Raw genomic sequence first — 22810 nt, 5'->3', positions numbered from 1 at the left:
TGGATTTACAAGATAAAAGATGGTCAGTCACCAGAAGAAGGAGTTAAGTATTAATCTTGAGTTGTTTCTAGAGGTTTCAGTCAAAGAGAAGGCGTGGACTACAATGAGATCTTCTCACCTGTGGTCAGACACACTTCTATCAGAGTGTTATTAGCGATAGTAGCACGTCAGGATCTGGAGCTGGAGCAACTTGATGTGAAGACTGCTTTTCTTCATGGAGAGCTTGAGGGGGAGATCTATATGACTCAGCCTGAGGGTTTTCTTGTTCCTGGTAAAGAAGATCATGTGTGCAAGTTGAGGAAGTCGTTGTATGGACTTAAGCAGTCTCCTAGACAGTGGTACAGGAGGTTTGACAGCTATATGGTCAAGTTGGGCTATGACAGGAGTCCTTATGACTGTTGGGTCTACATGAGCAAGATGGAGGATGGGTCGTATATCTACGTGGTGTTTTATGTAGACGACATGCTGATAGCTGCTGAAAATAAGTGTGATGTTCAGAAGCCGAAAGAGCTACTGAGTTCTGAATTTGAGATGAAATATTTGGGTGCTGCGAGGAAGATTTTAGGAATGGAAATATTTAGGGATAGGACGAATAAAAAGTTGTCCTTCTCACAAAAGGCCTACATTGACAAGGTTTTTGACGAGATTTCAGATTTCACGAAAGGCCTACATGTGCTGCAAATTTTCATCCTACCATGAGTGATGAAATGTCTGAAGGGGAAATCGATTATATGTCACGAGTTCCTTATGCTAGCGTTGTAGGAAGTCTGATGTATGCTATGGTTTGTACAAGACCAGATCTTGCACATGCAGTCAGTGTTGTGAGTAGGTTCATGGTTCAGCCGCGAAAGGAGCACTGGATCGCTGTGAAGAGGATTTTCCGGTACCTTAAGGGTACATCTGATGTTGGTCTTGTCTATGGAGACAAGGATCCAAGACTGGTTATTGGGTATTCTGATTCGGATTATGCAGGAGATGTGGACAGCAGAAGATCTATAATTGGTTACGTATTTACTTTGGGTGGTTTTGTTGTGAGCTGGAAGGCGACTTTGCAGTCGACAGTGACTTTGTCTACTACTAAGGCTGAGTATATGGCATTGATTGAAGCTGCTAAAGAGGCGATATGGTTGAGAGGATTGGTCAGTGATCTTGGTATTCATCATGATCAGGCTACTGTGTTATGTGATAGCTTGAGTGCTATCTATTTAGCCAAGGATCAGGTTCATCATGAGAGAACCAAACATATCGATGTAAGATACCATTTTCTGAGAGATGAGAAGAGGATTGAAGTGAAGAAGGTAGGAACAACTGATAATCCTACAGATATGTTCAATAAGCCAGTTCCTCATCGCAAGTTCAAGCATTGTCTTGATTTGCTGAATATCTCAAGCTGTTAAAGGGGCATCTGGCCCAAGAGAGGGCATCTGCCTAAGGGGTGTCTGGCTCGGGAGAGCATCTGGCCCAAGAGAGGGCATCTGGCTCGGGAGAGCATCTGGTTCTGAGGAGCATCTGGTCCGACGGGACATCTGACATCTGAGTTCGACGGAATATCTGAGGCAAAAAGAGAGTCTGGTACATATGTATTCTGAGCACAAGGAAGTGCATTATGGTACATCTAATTATGGAGGATTCAAGTCAAGGTGGAGATTTTTTGTAATGCCTTGAATCTGCGTTTCACCAACAACGCTGAAGTGCCCACTTCAGAAACCTGTTTTCAACACTTTGGAGTTGTAGGGAAGTCTGAGTTACCTAGAGCACTGAAGTGCCAACTTCAGAAAAGCTGCATCCTGCACTCTGATGCTCTAGGTAATCCGAATCTGTTTGGGCCTTAGTGTTTGAGGCCCATCAGTGCTAGGGATTCTAGGAGACGAGACCATTATATATATTTTGTGTTTCCCCTAAACCTAAGTAGCAGCTGAAACAGAGATTAATCTGATATGTTTTTTTTGTAGACAGATTTATGTAAAACTTCCATCAATAAAATATATTTTTGCCCGTGGACGTAACCGTTAACCACGTTAAATTTATGTGTCTATCTTTATCATTTATCAATCTGTTAATCTCTTTCTTCTCACATCCGTCACAACAGCAAGAGCAGTCTTTGAACCTCTCAAAGATCCGTCCTGTATGTGGAGCGCATTTTTTTCTTTCATGAACAAAATCGAGACTCTAGCGTATTCCCGGCAGAAGCAGCTACAACATATCTGCCTGAGTTGCCATCTACACCCGGTGCACGAACCACCCAGCAATCTCTCAAAGTATTTAGAGAGATATCATATCTGAACGATGGTGCAAAAATTTGACCTGAGAAAAGAAGAAAAAAAATTCAGGTCATTGATGTAAAAGATAAGACTGCACCAAATTTTCAGTCACCCAATACATTCATTCTCTGGCCTAGAGTATTGCATACAATATGTAAGCTAGAAAATACAGTTTTAGTTATAAAGTATTTCCGCAAGTTTAAGATGAAAACCAATCTAAATCAAGAAAAAAAAGTTTGAGCATCATCAATGTGGCAACTTAAGAATTGTTGTGTTCAATGTGAGAGTTTAATATCAATGTTCCACGGCAGAACATGTGTTTCATAAACAAAGTTAAAGCGTTGAAAATGAAAGCAGAGTACCTCACAATTAGCAACATCGTAATACTAATCATCATGAGCGAGAATAACTGCCTCGCCCTCTTATACAAACCATCCCCCAGTAGATGTTTGGATCCAATGTCATTGAGTTTTTCTTTTACTTTTTTGACTGAAAACTCTTATTTACAGGGAAGCGATCAATGTCATTGAGTTGATACATGCATTCATTCTCCATCATCTCATCCCTTTTCTCTTCCTAATAAATTTCCTCGAGGTCTTCGTCCGCCCTGAGAATTTCAACTAAGTTGGAAGTAAGATTGACGTCTTTTGAAGAATCATTTACCTTTGACGACGATTCCTCCTGTCACATTCTGACCACTTCCTTGTCAAGTGACGCAAAGAATAGAGCTATTTTGCATTCTCCTCAACAGGAACCGAGGGCTTCACTTCAACCTTTCCTGCTTTCAGCTTTGTTAGACTCAACAGAAACATGTCCTTCTGAGACTTGTGACACTGTTTTCAAATGTGTTCTGATCCTTAGCAACCTCTGGTAAGAAAAGAGTTTGCTTTCCAGATCTTCCTTATTTAGCCCTTTAACCATAGTTCTTACTTTCGCCACTCAAGTAGTTTTTTTTTTAGTTTTGTTCTTCTCTTCATCTGAACCTCCAACAACATGACTTAGAGACTTTTCAATGCTTGTGATCTTCCGATGTATGTTATAGACTATAACATGAGATGAGTCTTGGTTATTCAACTCCAGCATGTCCTTTGTCTTCTTGATATCCGACGATTTCTTAACCTTCACTTCAAGAAAAGCAAGCTTCTTGTGCAGCTTGCTTTGGTATATAGTAGTATTAATATTGCTACTTCCTTCGTTCCCTCTCATCTTGATTGCCTGCCCAGCATTATCCAAAGTATTTTCCCAATCTTCTCAATTTTACAATCAGATTTGGAATCAAGAGATCAAGTTTATCTATTTTCTTGATAATGATTTCTGGAGAATGGGATTTGGATTTTCCGAGAGATCGAAAATGAAGTAACAGACCTCTAGGATTTATTTCCATAAGATGTATCCTGTCTCCAGCGCCAGGTTTATTTATTTCCGCCTGCGGCGAGTCGATGAAGTCGACATTATCAACAAAATAATTTATGAATTTTGGAAAAAAGGCCTTTTGATTTTTGATTGTGAAGAAAAGAAACAACTTAGTAACGAAGGGAGTAACTTAATGTAAATGTCACCTCAAGAACACAAAATGGGTTTAGACTTTAGATTAGGCCTGGGCATAAAATCAGGAACCCGAAATCCGAACCGAACCCGGACCGAAAAACCCGACCCGTTATTCGATCTGAAACGTAAAAATACCCGAAAGGGTATTGTAGGGTGGTACAAAAAATATCCGAACCCGAAGTGTTATTAACCGAACCCGAACGGGTAACCCGAGAAATCCGAAATTAATAGTCAATATAAATATTTTGAAATATATATAAGTATTCCAATTATTAAATTTAATATTTGTGGTAATATTATATAAAATAATAAATATTAAAATTCTAATAAATATTTTAAGTACACAATTAGTTATAAATAAGCATTTTATAATTTGTTTATTGTTATTTTATCAATTTTATATGTGATAGATTAATTTTTATTTAATTTAGATGTTTTTTTTTATGTTTTACTTCAAAAAATTTGTTTTTTACTTTGGTTATATCCGAACCGAACCGATATAACCGAATCCGTACGATATATGATTACTTTATGGGTTTTATGATGCAATACAATTTTGAACCGAACCCGACCCGTACTAATAAAATTTTAGTATGGGACCTAGAAGCGTAAACCCGAAAATCCGAAAACCCGAAAATTCCGACCCGAATACCATCGGGTACCCGAACGGCCAGGCCTACTTTAGATTGTCTTCGATTTGGTAGTTTAAGCGGGGAATATCATTTGAGATTTCCATTTCCACATCAATTGCGACGCAAAACGCTGCGTTTTCAAATAAACGCATGGCGGCAGCAAACAACAAAGACAAAAACGCATCATTTTGAAGCTTGTGGTGGTTATTTTTAACGTGCATACGGCTTTGTTCTCATGCGATGCAACGATACGCGAAACATTGTGTCTCGTTTTTGGTCAAATGACACAAGTGTTAATAGATGTCTGAACATCTTTATAAATAGTCCAACAAACAAACGAACACACTTACACAAGACAAATTACAACATACCGAATCAGAAGACAAAAAATGGCGAATGAATATGGAATCGGAATGGGTTCGATTATGGCTGTTGTGGTCGTTGCGATAATATTGTTGTTCGTTCCGCTAATGATGGGACCAGTGGCTCCACCATCTCCTCCACTTATCTTGGTGTTTCCTCTTGTCTTGCTCTTTGTGTTTCTCTATCTCCATTTTACGTGCAAGTGAGAATCTCTTTGTGGTGATTACCATATGTAAGATGTAACGTAGTATGTATTTATCAGATAAATATTAATATATGTTTATGTCTCTACATTTATTAAAAAAAAAAAAATCGATTTGCAGTTTGTTAATATATAATTTTCTGTTCTACTCTTTTCTCCTACTTATTTTTCCAATATTACTATTTGATACTTCTAAACGTCTAGTTCTAACTTAAAATATATTTGGATGTGCATAATCAATTTTTTATACCATATATGAAGTCTATGTTTATTAATTTGTGAACTGTGGACCTTTTTAAGAAAAAAAATCGGAGCTTTGAGACTTTAAAATATAAAGAAAAACTGAAAAAGAGTAGGATTCTGTGCCAAAAGGCATAATTGGGTTTACCTGTAGAGAGCCGGCTGTGGTTTATGTTGCATTTTTTTCATCGCTCGGTTTTATCTCAATATGTCACACACTAAAAAGAATAAAATAAACTAAAGTTGGAGTGAGAGTAACATCAGCATGGGTATTTTTTTTATCCAAAGATCTCAAAAATATTATTTTAGTTATATAATGACTTTATTTATTTTGTTTTTATTTGTGACCAATCAAAATGAGACAAATAAGAAAGAGGTGTTCTTAAAACATGACAACATGTTTTTAAATGAGAGTATGTTATAAACTTTGTCTTCCCTCTCTCTATTTATCATTTTTCTATTAGTATTTTTCATTTGCTGATGCTCTAAGAATATCATTACTGGCCACAATTCTGAGAATACCCCATGAATAATTTTACCCGTTATTAGATATGTATCTAAATGAAAAGTTATAAAAGAAAATTTGAAGCAATTACAAAGTGAGTATATTAATGAGTATCATCCCATTATGAAAATCCTCTCTTGTTCTTTTACCAATTTTTGATACTATTTAAAAATGAGCTACCTAATGAAACTTTTGATGTAGATGTTTTTAGACTTGTGTCTTTTTTATGTCGTCTAAATATTATATTATAATGTGTAATGTCATAATTACGTAAGCCAGCAAAGAGCACTTTCTTTCCGAAACCAGAAGCTGACAAAGATCACAATAGAGTCAGAAGATAGTTCTAAACGAAAATTAAAAAAGGATGAAAAGAAATATTGGAACATAAACCGAGAGCTAAGTCCCAAGTTTTTTTTTTCAACGCTAAGTAACCACTATGTGAGTAGCTTTGTTGATTACAATCCGTAGGGAAGGACATATCGATTACCAAAAGAGAGTCAGAAACAAGTCGCATAGTCTTCAAAGAAAGTGAGTTGAACCTGAATTAGATTTTTATTCAAAGAACCAAGACATAAAAGTGGAGGATCCTCAAAGTTCAAGCAGCAACGTGTTGATACTTACATCAGTCCAACAATATAATAGCACAAGGGAGCCAGATGGATCTTCAAGAGAGACTGGAAGAGATCATGATAAACGTACTAAAGCGGCAACCATCCCACAGAATCTTCTTTGTTCTTGCCAACTCAGCAACCAAGCCACAAACCATTTTTCATCCAATTAAGTTTTTGGTTTTTGTTTTTGTTTTTGTAAAAACCATTTGAGTTGTCAATCAAGATTTTCAATAAATAGATTCCCTAAAATTTAGAAAAACTAGTTTTTGAAAAGTTTAACCAATTTATGAAGAAAAACCAACTTTTGTGAGCTTTTATGAAGAAAAACGAATTTTGATTTTTTTTGTAGAGACTACTACATTTTAATTCATTAATAATTAATATTTTCATAAAAATAAAAGTATCATAAAATATTTTGTACATTAGATATCATTTAAACAATAATGTGAAATATTTTAATTTGTGTTTCATATCTGTAAATAAATTTATATATTTTATAAATAATATATTTAATTTTAAAACTTAGTTATTAGTTTCTATAACTAAAACAATTGAATTATTTTAATAATTATTAGTCACATTAAAAATAAAAAAAATTATAAAAACATAATATGTTTTATTAATAAAATGTGTTGTATAATACTGAAATATAAAAATTACCATTCAACTTTAAGAAAATATAAATAATTTATATAAGAAATTTATAATTAGTTTCAAAATTCTATGTACTTAATTTTTGTATAATTTATAATATTTATATAAGAAAAACTATTGCTTTTGAAGTTTTAAAAATTAAAATAATTTATATAAGAAAAATTTCTAAGTAGTTTCGAAATTTAATATTTTTATTTTTTCATAATTTATATATATTATATTTTTCATAAAAATATAATAATTTAAATATGTTATAGTATTTAATTTTAAAATAATAATCACAATATTTTGATAAATTTTAATTGTAAAATCTAAATATTTATTGTTATTTTGTTGTATTACTTTAAAGTAATATATTGATTAATTTTTGAAAATAAGAAAATACAGCAAAACCAAAAATCAAAATCAAAATCAAAATCTAAAAATCAAAAACCAAAAGTAAAAGCTAAAAACCAAAAACCAAAATCTAAAAACTAGAAACTAAAATCTAAAAACCAAAAACTAAAACTAAAAACTACTGAAACAATCATCACCTTAATATCTATCATCGACCAGACACAATCACACACTGGAAAACGGATCACAATCATCATCACTTGCAAGTTTGGTTATTGTAGGAGCTTTCGTAACTTATGATTCAGACTTTTTTCTTTCGTTTGGTTGGCGTTTAGTGTTTGTTTGATTAGGTGTTCCAAGTTTGAATCTTAAGATACTAAGCTGTTAGAAACTATTTGTGGATTGGAATAACGTATGCACTGCAAAAAATATAACACAGAACACAGTCTTACCATTAATCCAAAACTGAAGGTGAGCTGTTTGAGTCTGATCAATTCCCTACCGATATGGAAAACTGATGAGAGATCAAACAAGACCCTTCATTTGTTACATACATCAGTGTGAAACACAATAAAAAAAGTAAGTATACAAAGAAGTTAACTAATAAACCATATACTGTTGTTATTGCAGAAACTGAGTGAGAAAATCAGAGAAGTTGATGTCATCTTCATTGAAAGCAGAGGAGGCATCATCACAAGCTACAGAGTTCAAAGCAATAGTAGTCTCCTGAAGCTGCTCTTGAGTAGAAATAGTCTCCACAAAGCCATCAACAGAAGCAACGCAGTTCATTGCAGACTCCAAAAGAGAATCATCAACGAAGACTGAACTGGTATCAATCCCGTAATCTAAGCTCATCTCTCCAGTTGAATAGGTGTTGTTGTTGTTGTTGTCTGGAGCGCCACAAATATCGGATGGGAGAATGAGAGGTTGATCCAAGGGCTCTGTCATCTTCATCGCCTCGTTATTGTCAGAATCGAAATCAAAATCTAAATCCAGATCAATTAGTTGATCAAAATCAATCTCCTCCAAGGAGTTATTGTTGTTGTTGTGTGGAAGACCAAAACTATCACAAGTAGACATGATCTGATCAAGCTCCTCATCTCTCATAACATTATTGTTGTTGTAATCTAGGGTTTTGTCACTGGAACCGGACGGGAGAACTAGGGTTTGTTGCACCGTGGGTTCTGTTTTCTGCGTTGTCTCTTCGTTCTTCTTCTTCTGTTTCTTCAGAGGAGGCTCTGCCTCTGCGTCTTGAGCACGCAACTCATTGATTTTTGACAACAACCTAGACATGGAGTTGATGGCATGGGACAGTTCTTGGGGATTCTTAGATTTGAGAAGAGAATCGTCCTCCAACCACTGAGGCAACCCTAACTCTTTTCTTGCGAGACAAATCCCAAGGTCCTCCTCGTGATCATCTATTTCTTCTCGGACAGCAGGTCTCTCTCCCGTGAGAAAAGCGTTAACGATGGAGTCAACCGAAGAGTGACCGAAGGAGAAGAAGCTTACGTTGGAGTTGGCAGAAGGAGGTGTTGCCAACACGGCGATCTGTGCGCCGGTGAGAAGACAGAGCTGTGAGACTTTGCTATGGAGACCGAAGCTTCGTTTCGTGAAAGTCGTTGCCGCAGATTCGCGTTTCGTGATCTTCTCCATCGTAGCTTTCCTCTTTGTGCCTTTCACCATTCTCGTTCGTGAAAAAATAGACTCAGCAAAGTGATTTTTTTGTTTTGTTTAGCGTGTGGACAAAGCAAAGTGATCGGTGGACTCTGATCTCTCTCTCAGTATATATATATATAAGTCAACAAATTAGTGATGGATTGGATTCTACGTAAACGGTAATAAAATAAGAAAAATCTTATTTCGATTCTGTTGTCCAAAAAAAATGGAAAATCTTACTAAATGTCGGCGATCCGGTTTAGTTAAACCAATTATAGCCTTTTGTTTTCTTTTTTTTCCCCGCGTTATTAGTAGAGTCTAAGCCGATGCCGGTTTACTGGTGATCCAATTCCAAACCTATTCAAGAAGAAAACCTCTTAACCGGTTTTGTAATATCTTAAATCGAACTCAACGTAAACCGACCGTGTAGGTCAAAGTGGTGCCGTTTTTCAATTTAGAGAACGGAGTAATTTGTCTACTCGCACTAGTTTGTTGCTATTCTTTACGTCACATAGAATACAAGACCACCTGAACTCAATATGTTCAGACTACAAGTAGTGTTTCCAGGTTTCCCAATTAGACCAACCTGCAAGCTTGTAAATACTAAAAGGGAATCAGAATGGTTAGAAGTTACCTTGTTTATGAGAAAAAAAAAACACTTGAGGAGGTAACGAGAATGCTGGAGGACCCTTTGATCAAAGCTTCATCAACGACAGTGTAGATTATGGTACAAATTCAGTTAGCTGGTTTTGTTAAACCAATTTATAGCTTTTAGTTTTCATTTTTCCCGAGTTTCAAAATTACCAGAGTCTAATTACAAACCGAATCAATAGTTTAAAACCTCTTTAACTGGTTTGTAAATCGTGCAGGTCGTTTTCTTCCATCGAGGTATATACTTTGATGATTTATTCATAAGGCCGATGCCCTGGGAGAGATGCTATATGTGATCTAACGAGCAACGATAACAGGAAACGTATCAAATAAGTTTTTATTAAACAAGAGATATGCTCGTTGGGATATTTCGTCGAACACCTTCAGGGACTCTCTTTTAACAAAGGCTAGACATAAACGACGCATTAACTAACACATGAAAGTTAAAACCGAGAAGCAGATCGCATAACTCTTCAAGCTCTTTCACCACGGATTCTCCTAGCCAGCTGGATATCCTTAGGCATGATAGTGACTCTCTTCGCATGAATCGCACAGAGATTGGTGTCCTCAAATAACCCAACAAGGTAAGCCTCGGCTGCTTCCTGTAGAGCCGCCACTGCGCTGCTCTGAAACCTTAGATCCGTCTTGAAATCCTGAGCGATCTCACGAACCAGACGCTGGAAAGGAAGCTTACGGATCAGAAGCTCAGTGCTCTTCTGGTACTTCCTGATCTCTCTCAAGGCCACCGTTCCTGGACGGAATCTGTGTGGCTTCTTCACGCCGCCGGTCGCCGGAGCGGATTTTCTGGCTGCTTTCGTTGCCAGCTGCTTTCTTGGGGCTTTGCCGCCGGTGGATTTCCTTGCGGTTTGCTTGGTACGAGCCATTTCGAAATCAAACAGAGTCGCTACGAACAATCTAGAGAATGGGAAGGTTTGTATGTGAAGAGTTACGACGAAGATGTGTTTGCTTTTATAAAAAAATAAATTTATTCCGGAGGAAAATCTATTTTCTTGTCCGTTGGATTAAAGTACTATCGACGGTTAAGATTTCATGATGCCATCAATCCGCGTGGTTCCATTTATCAACCAATTAAAACACTCCTATCGCCCATTTGAGATTTGACCTATCCGTGTGATGTACTAATACTAAAATCATTTTTTTTTCAGACCAAGACATCTTTCGCGCGACTTTTTACTAAAAAAGTTCGTTGCGCCACTTTGAAAATGTTCGGCATGAACGAATTTCAAAAATATAGGTAAAAGAGTTTTGATTCATCAGTAAACAAGAAGTAATAGATGGTATACAACAACAAAAAAAAAAAAAAGTAATAGGTTATACTACTTTTTGTGCATCAAGAGAATCGAATGTGATACATTGTTGTCAAATGCCAATGCTTGAAGCTTATTTGAAAAGATGGAGGATACGTATAGGACTCGATGGCTTGGGTGTCTGACCCCTCTTGTGAGTCGAAAAGTTTTGGAAGAAGAAACTATGAAAAAATGTTTTAGATTTCCTTCATGTCTTTCGATCTTAATATCATCAAAAATGTCATCATAGAATAGAATACAGACTTGAGTGATTTCAGGTAACTCGATGAACACACAGTGCCGGCTCTAAGGGGTGGCAAACATGGCATATGCCATGGGTCCATCTTAAAATTAACTAAATTTAGTGATAAAAATGGTCAATATTTTATGTTTGTTTTTTAGAACAAGGGTCCAAAATATTATGTTTAACCAATTATAATACATTAAAAAAAATGTGTCCATGGATCCAATATAGTTTTAAGCCGGCACTCTGAACACAGATCAGTTCTAATGTTAATATGCTCAGATAAACCAATGAACAACTCCAACAGACAATAAGAGGCTATGAGCTTAATTGTGGCAGTGCCCCAAGAAAATTTGACAATCAGCTGCTTAGGTAGGATTTATTAGTGGGAACAAATTCCAGAAGCCACCTCGAGCCTGATACTGAGTTAGTATTGGACCCTTGGAGCCAAGCTACATCAACCACACTATTAATTGTTGAAACTAAATAAGCATTCAACACAAAACTTCTGTAAGCTTCCACAAGTGGAGCAAGCAATGAAAGAATGTCTCGCAAGCTCATTATTGTGTTGAATTCGTATTCGAGCTAACATCATTCTCTTGCTCTCCCTTCTCTGCTTTTGTTTGCCATCCCCGTAAACATTGTGAAGTACTTTGTTACTTCGTTCGTTTCCAACTAAGTTGTTCAGGGAAAATCTTTTGGATATATATAGCAAGTTAAAACTTTTACTAATATTCTCTTCCGTTGAAAAAGCTATTCCAGGAATTTTAGAATGAATATCAATGAAACCAAAGTCCCACCAGATACCCGGTATCTCTTGTTTGTGAAAGGTTGATTGCAGTTAGCTGAAAACTTGCCTGATGCTAATGAGATTTGGTTCTTATCAACGCCAATCATTAATGTTCATCAGTAATGTGTACGAATATACAAGAAGTTCGGTTGACGTTTCTTCTGGCAAATCAACAGGGTGCATATCAATCTAAAGTTTTGCTGCAAAAATGAATTTAACTTTGCAAAATCGGTACAAGAGTAAACAATTTCTCTACTTAGATGGTTTGTTTGTAATAATAAGATATCGTGAAAATTAAAACATCGAACGCGTGTAGAAAGAAAGGTTCACGGAACTAAAAGATACTTCATACGACAAAGTCATCTAAATTGAACACCATAAGCATTTCTGGAAGATTCAAAGTGTATTCAAGTATCGAAGCAAGACAGTACCAACAGAAAGAGAGTAGATAAGAGGAAATAACTTAAAAGAGAGATGTTCCTTTTCCCTTCTTGTCTCCACCAATCTCAAAGTGCTTGCACCTCTGCAAAAACCCATACAAATGTAAGAAACACATCTCAAGACTCAAAAGAGTGTAACCAAAATAACTATAAAATGTCTCATTACCTTAATTGAGTGCTGAGAGAAATGCTTGCATGTTTGGCACTGGAGCCTCAAGACAATCTTCTTGGTTGTCTTGGCCTGTTCCAAAAAAAAAAATGAGCACATACGAATTAACCGATCATTTGATTCTTAGCGATGGGGTTTTGGTTACCTTCTTGTGGAAGACGGGCTTGGTCTGACCACCGTAACCGGATTGCTTGCGGTCATAACGACGTTTACCCTGGGCAGCAAGACTGTCTTTACCCTTCTTGTACTGGGTCACCTTGTGTAAGGTATGCTTCTTACATTCCTTGTTCTTGCAGTAAGTCTTCTTAGTCTTGGGAATGTTCACCTACCAATTCACCATACAACAACAACAACTTTGAGTTAACTTCCGCAGTGAAAACAGTTTTCAACAACATACATATTGATAGGAATCATAAGATCACTATTCAAACGTCTGCTACTCACAGTAATCATCAGAACATACTTGATATAGCAATAAATAATAAAATCTCAAACAGAAATGGTTGCTAATACACTAGACTACTCAATTTATTAAGACTGATAGTGGCCTCTTACTATTGGTGATGTGATCATTTTCTAAACTACGAATTAAACTCTAATTCACGAATGTAGAGGAAGAATCAGAAACAAACCGATCAAGGAAAAAGATAAAATCAAACAACATATCTATAAACAATAGTTTCCTTTTCTTAAAAACTCTTTCTCTAAGTGTCCCCGGGATCAAACAGAGCTCTACAAAACACCAGGTGTCCTCCTAAACTATGAGAAACTCAACAGGGAAGAAAGAAGAAAAGAGAGTCTCACCATTTTCGCTCTTCGGTGAAAGCTCCCGCCGTCGTCGTCCTCCGCTGCCCAAAAAAAACACAAACAATCTAGAAGAACAAAGTTTATAAGAGAACCTCGTGAAACCCTAGTGCCTTGTCAAACATACATTGGGCCTCTATTAATATTAAAGCCCAGTTATCTAACCAACTATAAGCCCATTATCTCACTTCTTTCTTTTCAAGAGCCGAGAAAAATAAATAATATTATATACTTTCGCTGGCACGTGACCAAAAACTAGCCGTTAAAGTTTACAACGGTTATGTTTCTTTAGTTCAAACTTGAAACCTCGAGAATCTCAAACCCTAAATCCCCATTTCACTCTCTCTCTCTCAATCTCTGAGATCCGAAAATTGAACCTTCTCAAATCTTGAAACTTTTTTGTAACATGGCTCCGACGCCGTCCTCCGCGAGATCGAATCAAACGCAATTCACCTTAATCAGAACCCCACAAACCAAACAACGACTCAATTTCCACCCGAAAACCCCAAACCCAGACTCCTCCAAAGACCATCATCTCCCACCGGAGCATCCAGTCGAAGTCGTCGGCCGGATCCGAGACTACCCCGACCGCAAGGAGAAACCAGCTTCGATCTTGCAGGTCAACCCAGACAACCAAACGGTCCGGGTCAGAGCCGAAGTCGGGTACAGAGACTTCACCCTCGACGGGGTTTCTTTCTCGGAGCAAGAAGGCATCGAATCTTTTTACAAGAAGTTTATAGAGGAGAGGATTAAAGGCGTGAGGGTTGGTAATAAATGTACAATCATGATGTATGGACCCACCGGTGCTGGGAAGAGCCATACCATGTTTGGTTGCGGGAAGGAGCCTGGGATTGTGTATCGATCTTTGAGGGATATTCTGGGAGATTCGGATCAAGATGGTGTTACCTTTGTTCAGGTCTCTGTTCTTGAGGTTTATAACGAGGAGATTTATGATCTTCTTTCCACTAATAGTAGCAACAACTTAGGGATTGGTTGGCCCAAAGGAGGAAGCACTAAGGTAACCTTTCTTCCTTTCTTTGTAGCTGTTCACTAACTGTAGTTGTATCTCAGGATCTTTGTGTTCATAATGTTAAAATCTTGGGCTTTGTTGTTTTTGACAGGTCAGGCTTGAAGTAATGGGGAAGAAGGCCAAAAACGCAACCTTTATTTCAGGGACAGAAGCTGGAAAAATCTCTAAAGAGATTGTCAAAGTGGAGAAACGGAGGATTGTTAAAAGCACACTCTGCAATGAAAGAAGTTCCCGGAGTCACTGCATGGTTTGTTTTAATGACTGAAGCATGTTTACGTTTCTGTTTGTTAACAACTTATATAAAGTGATTGTTTATATGTTTAGATCATACTTGATGTGCCTACTGTTGGGGGAAGGTTGATGCTTGTTGACATGGCTGGTTCTGAGAATATAGACCAGGCTGGGCAGACTGGATTTGAAGCAAAGATGCAAGTAATGTTTGCTTTTCTCTAGCCTCTCTCAATATATTCTGATTCTGATAAAAGTATAACTGACCTGTATCTTTATTTAATATTAGACTGCTAAGATCAACCAGGGAAATATTGCACTAAAGCGAGTTGTGGAATCTATAGCAAATGGAGACTCTCACGTGCCCTTTAGAGACAGCAAGCTCACTATGCTGCTTCAGGTGAACTTCTTGTTCTATTGTTGTATCATCTGGAAGGTGTTCTCTGTGGCTGCTATAAGATATTTAAGTCTTGTTTCTGTTTTCTTGATGCAGGACTCTTTTGAAGATGACAAGTCAAAGATTCTAATGATTCTATGTGCGAGCCCGGATCCAAAGGAAATGCACAAGACTCTTTGCACTCTAGAGTATGGGGCAAAAGCAAAGTGCATAGTTCGTGGGTCACATACTCCGAACAAGGATAAGAATGGGGGTGATGAGTCTTCTTCTTCTGCTGTGATTTTGGGAACAAGAATAGCAGCGATGGATGAGTTTATTTCTAAACTCCAGTCTGAGAAGAAACAGCAAGAGAAAGAAAGGAACGATGCACAAAAGCAGCTGAAGAAGAAGGAAGAGGAAGTTGCTGCTTTGCGATCTCTTTTAATACAGAAGGAAGCGTGTGCTACCAATGAAGAGGCGATCAAAGAGAAAGTAAACGAGAGAACACAGCTTCTGAAAGCGGAACTTGAGAAGAAACTTGAGGAATGCAGAAGAATGGCCGAGGAGTTTGTTGAGATGGAGAGAAGGAGGATGGAAGAAAGGATAGTGCAGCAGCAGGAAGAACTGGAGATGATGAGAAGAAGGTTGGAGGAAATTGAGGTTGAGTTCAGGCGCTCAAGGGATGGAGGAGATGCGGTGAAGTCAGTGGATGAAACCAGTGGGTTTGCCAAGAGACTCAGGGGTCTCTACTCCGATGATGATATGGTGAAGTCGATGGATCTTGACATGGGTGATCCAGAACCAGTCAAGCAAGTCTGGGGTCAATCTGCTGTTTCATACCAACCAAGCAACACTATCAGTAGCAATTTGTCTGATGTCTTGCAACCAAAGCCTTCTGAGAGTATGTCTTGCAATCAAATGTACCCTGACCGTGTATGCCTGAGCACTGTCTTTGAAGAAGAGGAGGTCGAAGAAGATGAGGAGAAAGTGATAATCGAGGACAAAAGCATCTGCTCGATAACAACAACACCAGTGCCTAGTTTGAACTTTGGAGGTATGGGTGGTGAAGAGAATAGCTTCAACATCACAGACGACAAAGAATCAGCAATGTCTAGAAAGATGAGAATTCAAAACATATTCACCCTTTGTGGCAATCAGAGAGAGATGTCTCAACACACTGGCCAAGAGGATGTTCCTCAAGCCAAGAATGATCAGTTGCTGCTTCCTGTGACGAATAAGGGCGAAGCTCTACTAGCAGTAGAAGACGCAAAGGAAAACAATATCTCAGTTGACGAAGGTAACAACGGACAGATAGATATCTACGTTAAGTGGGAAGCAACTACTACTGATAACCCTCGGAAGCAGCTCATAACAACACTAAGAGTTGCGAAGGACGCAACACTGGCTGACTTGAGGAAGCTTATTGAGATCTACCTTGGATCTGATAACCAAGCTTTCACGTTTCTCAAGCTCGGGGTAACAAGTTCAAAACGCTTTTCATTTATCTGTTTGTTATATGCTGGTTGTTCTAAATGCAGTTCAATGTTTTGAAGGAACCATGTGGAGCTCAAGTGGCAAAGGAGAAAGAATCAACAGTTGAAGCCACGAGTCTGCCTTTCTGTAACGGACACGCTTACCTGGCTACACTGAGACCGGGAAAGAGCTCATCTCAACTTCGAAGTCTTACACAAGCGAGTCCACTTCCACTAACTCCCATAGAAAACAAGATGCAATTTACTACGCCCATCTCAAAAGTGACACAGAAGCACCAAGTTGATGAACTTTCATCACCCATAGCAGCTCATCTCAGCTCCACTCCTTTCATCACTCTTCGCAGACATTAGCCGCTATGTCTATTTCTTTTGTTTGTTCAAAGGCAGCCTTAGAGAGATGTAACCTTTGTCTTGTTTTCAGTGTTGGAAAAGAACTTATATATGTACTACGTCCACATCTTCATCACATATATTCTATTTCGGCAGAAGCAGAGCATTGCCTTAATCTAGTGTACAACATTTGTCATTAATGTTTGACAACTTCAAAATGATTCCATATTATAGTTCAAATTTCAACAAGGTAGGTTTCATATTTTCATCTCTACTATGAAGTTTTAGAAAACAGAAAAGCAAAAACCTGTAGCCATTACAAATTACACTTTTAAGGATATGAAAAATTTTTCTTCAACACAAACAATGCGAGGGAGAGGCAGATTAGGCATCTCTTTCAATCCCTCTCATCTTTGTACACAGGATGCGAATCCCGAAACATTTACATGTCCTTTCATTCTTAACAACTTCTTCGTCCCTATCTTCATTTCTTGTTCTTCGCAGAGCCGATGGTAAGGAGCTCAAAGCTTCTAATTCCAGATGCAGATGATGGCTTAGACTCATAGTTCTGTTGAGTTGTGGCCAGCCGTGATCCACTTGAAAATAATCGGCTTGAGCGGTTCTCGATTGACATCACACCTCTCTTTGAAGAAGGGTTTCTATCAGACTCGTGCTGCAAGTGAAGCCCATGAATTCACAACTTACAAACTTTCTCACGTTTTCTTTGGGGAATCTTACTTTGGATCGCTCTAAGTAGAGAGAAACTGGAGATGATAGATTTACAGCCAGCGAAAGAAGGAGCAACAAAAACTAACCACTTCTTTGGAAGAAGAGGGTACATCATCAGAAGATCTTTGTCTAGAGCGGTCACCATGAGCTCCTTGGCTTGAAACATTTCGTCTGGTGAATGCCTCAATTGCCCCTGAAAATCTTCCTCTGAGGTCCTGTCCCACTGAGGTAATCAAGTTCTCAGTTCTGGATCATTCTTTCAGAGTGTTTGTCATATTAAATTCAAAATTCTTCCAAGACAGACATGTTTCAATATATCTCTTTTAATTTAACCCCACAACATATATAAAGACAGAGAACAATGTACCTGTAGGTTTTTCAGATATTTCTGCAGGTGGTCCTGGAGGAGGGTCCAAGGGAGTCAGCTGTTGTGAACGATAGACAAAACAACAGCAGGATAAGATTTTGGATTTGTTATGGAAAATTTGGATCTCCACAACACTTGAAATCAGTAATAGAACTAACCCTTGGTCTCGAAGTAGAGCCAGTCTGAGGATATTTCAAGGTTGTCCAATCAAACAAGTAGTCCAGCTGGTAACCTACAAGCATAGTTCATTTCATCAAAACAAACAAAAGAGCTATGTATAAGTTCCACGAAGCTCCAAGAAACACAGCAAGAAGATTCATTTCTCACCTTCACGAATGAAAAGGTCTCTGAAAAGTCTTCTCAGATATGAATAATCTGGTTTGTCCTCAAATCTCAGTGATCGACAGTAATGGAAATACGAGGTGAACTCTGATGGATGTGACTTGCACAGAATCTCCAAAAAGAAAAAAGAAAGAGTAAAACCAAGCTAAGTCAAAATCTATAGGATATTTGAAAACATTATATCAATGGTGTACCTCTACAGGAGTAAGCATCTTCTTTTCACTAATCTTGTCATACTTCTGCTTCTTTGTACCACCTTTTAAACCTTGCCACGGAAGACTGAGGCACAAGGAGGCATGAGCTCAAGTTTAAGGTTTAATTTTTTTAATTAAGTTATAAGAAAGTTTCATTACCTTCCTCGTAGAAAATACATCAACACATAACCAAGTGACTCCAGATCATCTCTTCTACTTTGCTCTGTAAGTATGCATACAAAATGCGTTGCGTCAGCAAAGAAGAAAGAGTTTTCAAATGCTTCAGACAAGAAAGCCACGGATGTTATTAGATGAAAGCAGTTCTTACCAATCCCAAGGTGCGTGTTGACACTTGCATACCGTGCAGTTCCTGTTAGATTCTTGTTTTCTCTGTCAATTTACAATGAACACTAGTAAAGCAAGCCGGAAGAAGGAAAGCATCAAACACAGGTCCTGGAATTAGCTAGACATTATAAGAGGCATAAGAATTTGCAGATCTCACCTGTATGGTATATGTTTTTGTGTCTGAAGATCCTTGTATTTTTTAGCAAGGCCATAATCGATGATATAAACCTGAGGAGGTTCAAAATTAATTTGATTAACCAGACAGCTTTAGCACTAGTCCTATCCTAAGAATCAGACCAAGATATATTATGCTTAAGGACACACCTTCAGAGCCATACAACAAACTCATGATGCAAAAGTAGGATTACCTGGTTTGCTTTGCGCCCAAGACCCATCAAAAAGTTGTCTGGTTTAATATCGCGGTGAAGAAAACCCCGGGAATGCATGTACTCAACTCTGCATATCTGCATCCATAAAGGAACAGATTAGCATAAGTCATAACGTAAAAGGGCATATCATAATTCATAATACTCAGTAACTTACCAACTGATCTGCAAGCATTAAAACAGATTTCAAAGTAAACTTTCGAATGCAGTAATTGAATAAGTCCTCCAAGCTGGGGCCAAGAAGGTCGATAACCATGCAACTGTAGTCACCCTCGACTCCGAACCATTTGAGATGGGGAACACCAGCTAATATTCACAACGGCAGAGTGAGAGTGGGGGGTTTGGAACTTATAAACAAGTATCCTAGAAGAAACCAAACTCACTTCCTCCTTGGAGATGCATATATATCTTCGACTCATACTGCAGTTGAGGATGCCTCGTCTTCACAGGCTCCTGTGTGTCAAAAGAGAAGCAATTTTTAAAACAGAAATGTAGCAAAAATCAATTCACAAAAGACTAAAACAGAGAGGATCCGTTATTCAATTTTGAATGAGGAAACTAAAATTTAAAGTGGTAAGTGTTACCAGCTTAACTGCGACTTCTTCTCCAGTCTGAATATTGATCCCTAAAAATAAAAGATCAAAATTAAAACACGTAAACAAAGAAGTAAAAAAAGCAAAGCAGAAATGTCATACCTAAATAAAGTTCACCGAACGATCCGCTACCGAGTTTCCTACCCAACTTAAACTTTCCGCCGATGACGTGATCCATCTTCTTCTGATTCCGTTCCATCGATTCAAAATCACGACTTTCGCAAAGCTGATTCTAGTGGTGAAATTAGAAGAGAACCCACCCCCAAGCAACAGTGGTTGAAGCTGGTTTTGATGGTGAAAGTTGCAAGAAAGAGAAGAGAGTGTTTTCTTCTTTAGCTCCAGGAGAAAAAGGATAGGATAGGAAGCAAGAAGAGGAATATAGCAAAAGAATTTGAAAGGAAAGGGAATTTAGTAGGATTCGGATCTGAGTTCTGAGGAAAAAGTTTTGGTTTTGGGGAGAGTCAATAGTGTGGGAAGAAAATAGAAGGAATAATCTGAGAATAGGAGAACTGAAAAAGTACCGAGCCATATGGGGAGTATTGTATAATCATGTTCCACCAATCAGAGACTATCTTTGTTTTTGTTGGGCCACGTTAAAAATGAAACTTTAGAAAACAGTCACCAACCCAAATATTTTCTCTTCTTCTCTAATTATTCGTTGGCGCAACAGTTAAAATGATATACTCGTACAGTTTCATCCACTGTTTCGAAAATCGATCCGGATCCGCTGTTGAATCGGTAAACCCGCTGACCCGATGCATAATTCGATTTGGATTTTAGGAAAAAATCATTATTTAAAATATAACAAAACCCACGAAAAACCATTAAAACTCAGAACCAAACTACTGGTTGAACCATTAGTTGAACCAGTATATACATTGGAACCTCTATAAATTAATACTTGATAAATTAATAATATCTATAAATTAATAAATTTCGTCGGTTCCAACTTGAACCGGTTCAAAATTTGACAAAATCGATAAAATAATAAGATAATAATTTTTTGAAAATTATATGTAAATATATGGTCCCATTAAAATTATAAATTAATATTTTATATGTATACAAACTTTAACACTTAACATATTTTTGATGAAATTTAGTAATATTATATCTAAATCCACGTTTAAGTTCTATGCAATATATATTATATACACTGAATAATATATTCAAACTAATATAAATGTCAAATTTCAAAACGTAACAATTAATGTCTATACAGTAAAATCAAATATTTTTCTTATTTTAGAATAAATATATCTTAAAATAAGAAATCTAAATAAGAAAACTTTTGTAAATTAAATATCTCTATAAATTAATAAAATTTCAAAGTCTCAACGTTATTAATTTATAGAAGTTCTACTGTATTTTTTACTTATTTTTTCTTAGACTTCTTTAACTATGTTATTAGAATCTGTTTTATATTTATTTTTGTTATCAATAATATATTACAATTTGATGTTTTACTTTCGTTTATTTTTGGATTTAAAGTTTAATTTTATTGTTCACGCATTAGACATTTAAATACTTATAAATTTTAAGTGTTGCTACTTTTTTACTAGATGTCATAACTCCTAACTTGTTACAAAATTTGTTAAATAGTCTAAATTAATTTTTAATTTTTTTGTATGTCAAAGGAGGATAAAAATAAACAAAACTAAAACTAAGTGTTTTTAAAAAATGTTTTTAAGCACACAAAATATCACATATATTTTTAATAGCTATTTTATTACTATCTAACAAAATAAATTTATTTACTAATCCGTGGTTTGTTCGCGTCGATCCAATAAACTCGGTGATCCGACAATCTGGTTCAGTGTCCGGGTAGGTTTAAAAACATTATTCATCAGCACCTATTAGCTTCTTCTCAGTGTTGTCCTGTATATTTTGGTGGCATAAAGCATTTTCAAAAATATTCCCCCCATAAAATAATATTAAAAATTTCAAGAATAACAAACACTATAATATAACAATTATTTTTTTGTGAAAAAACATATTTTCTAACTTTTCTTCCAGCAAAGTCGTACATAATCGTTTCATAATCAAGTTTATCAACCATATCTTTTTCAATAGATATCATTGATAATCCATTCAACCTCTCTTGTGACATAGTAGATTGCATATAATTTTTTTTATCAACTTCAACTTAGAAAAACTTCTGTCAACAGAGGCAACAGAAACCATAATTGTCAACAATATTCGATAAGAAATCTATGAATTTGGAAAAAAAAATGATCTATTCCTTTCAAAGAGTTTAATACCTCAGCAACTCTTTTAACTTTTGGTGGTAGTGTCATTCTTAGAAGTTTAAGCTCTGAACATAAATCTTCCCAGTTTATATCTGAATGTTCACCATGCCTTAAAAAATCTCCATGTCTAACGCAAGATTCCATCAGCTCTTCATCACTAACTGATTTCAGCTTATTTAAGTCAAACAAAATTCAAAAGTTTTATCATAACTTGGAATTGTTCAAAAAGTTCATAACTTGGAATTGTTCAAAAAGTTTTTTAAATATAAACAATAGCTTGATCCATGATGTTTATGAAGTAGTCCACCCTAAATCCTTCCTCCCAAATTAACACCATACTTCATCGATATTTTCGATACCTTCATCAAAATGTATTTTCCTTTTGCTAGAACGCTTTGGCTTCACACAAAATGTAGCTTAAATCTCCATCTCATTTGCAATTCGTGTAGCTTCAGCTTTTGGTCGCTCAAAATTTGTCTCTCTATATTCTTTCAGAAATGACACAAACCCATTTAGTTGTGAAATAGCAACATCCATATCCATATCCTCTGATGTAGGATCTTGCTTATTATGTTAAAATCAGAAAGAAGCTCGTGCCAAATGATCATTCCAAATAAGAATTCAAAGAATCAAATTCCATGTGATTCACTCTCAACAAGAGACTTAGCTTGAATTTTTAGCATTGGATTATTACTACTTTCAGCCAAGTAATACAAAGCCTCTCGTATTTGCGGA

At 36.8% G+C, this 22810-nt stretch overlaps 7 protein-coding genes across 7 annotated transcripts; 3 read left to right on the top strand and 4 right to left on the bottom strand.

Annotated features, from left to right (window-relative positions):
- The first annotated feature begins 707 nt into the window (after nt 1–707).
- Nucleotides 708–1397, top strand: LOC125586067 (secreted RxLR effector protein 161-like). The gene has a single exon (XM_048755863.1). The coding sequence runs from the start codon at nt 708–710 to the stop codon at nt 1395–1397; it is 690 nt and encodes a 229-aa protein (XP_048611820.1).
- A 2938-nt stretch (nt 1398–4335) lies between these two features.
- Nucleotides 4336–5135, top strand: BNACNNG17190D. The gene has a single exon (XM_013836341.2). It carries the CDS (start codon nt 4831–4833, stop codon nt 5008–5010), a length of 180 nt encoding a protein of 59 aa, XP_013691795.2. The 5' UTR covers nt 4336–4830; the 3' UTR covers nt 5011–5135.
- Nucleotides 5136–7789: 2654 nt separating this feature from the next.
- LOC106393741 (agamous-like MADS-box protein AGL97) lies at nt 7790–9740 on the bottom strand. Its single transcript, XM_013834411.3, has one exon. It carries the CDS (start codon nt 9033–9035, stop codon nt 7974–7976), a length of 1062 nt encoding a protein of 353 aa, XP_013689865.1. The 5' UTR covers nt 9036–9740; the 3' UTR covers nt 7790–7973.
- Nucleotides 9741–9982: 242 nt separating this feature from the next.
- LOC106390758 (histone H3.2) lies at nt 9983–10619 on the bottom strand. The gene has a single exon (XM_013831288.3). It carries the CDS (start codon nt 10541–10543, stop codon nt 10133–10135), a length of 411 nt encoding a protein of 136 aa, XP_013686742.1. The 5' UTR covers nt 10544–10619; the 3' UTR covers nt 9983–10132.
- Nucleotides 10620–12325: 1706 nt separating this feature from the next.
- LOC106390760 (60S ribosomal protein L36a) lies at nt 12326–13538 on the bottom strand. The gene is given in 6 exon segments (XM_013831290.3): nt 12326–12523; nt 12607–12681; nt 12755–12934; nt 13414–13462; nt 13464–13505; nt 13507–13538. Coding segments are annotated over 6 exon segments (438 nt in total). The 3' UTR covers nt 12326–12463.
- A 162-nt stretch (nt 13539–13700) lies between these two features.
- LOC106390754 (kinesin-like protein KIN-10A) lies at nt 13701–17045 on the top strand. Its single transcript, XM_013831283.3, has 6 exons — nt 13701–14431; nt 14535–14690; nt 14768–14875; nt 14961–15071; nt 15165–16523; nt 16601–17045. Exons 1-6 carry the CDS (start codon nt 13820–13822, stop codon nt 16889–16891), a joined length of 2637 nt encoding a protein of 878 aa, XP_013686737.1. The 5' UTR covers nt 13701–13819; the 3' UTR covers nt 16892–17045.
- Nucleotides 17046–17066: 21 nt separating this feature from the next.
- LOC106390756 (casein kinase 1-like protein 11) lies at nt 17067–20690 on the bottom strand. The gene is made up of 14 exons (XM_013831286.3): nt 19929–20690; nt 19818–19858; nt 19617–19686; nt 19391–19539; nt 19216–19311; nt 19005–19075; nt 18831–18892; nt 18662–18725; nt 18503–18587; nt 18294–18420; nt 18125–18198; nt 17967–18024; nt 17686–17822; nt 17067–17543 (listed from the first exon to the last, which is right to left on the bottom strand). The coding sequence occupies exons 1-14, from the start codon at nt 20023–20025 to the stop codon at nt 17355–17357; spliced, it is 1320 nt and encodes a 439-aa protein (XP_013686740.2). The 5' UTR covers nt 20026–20690; the 3' UTR covers nt 17067–17354.
- Nucleotides 20691–22810: the final 2120 nt, after the last annotated feature.

The sequence above is a fragment of the Brassica napus genome, chromosome C4 (genome assembly GCF_020379485.1).
Source record: "Brassica napus cultivar Da-Ae chromosome C4, Da-Ae, whole genome shotgun sequence".
NCBI lineage: Eukaryota > Viridiplantae > Streptophyta > Magnoliopsida > Brassicales > Brassicaceae > Brassica > Brassica napus.
Note: the sequence above shows the minus strand (reverse complement) of the source record. Positions and strands in the feature narration are given on the sequence as shown.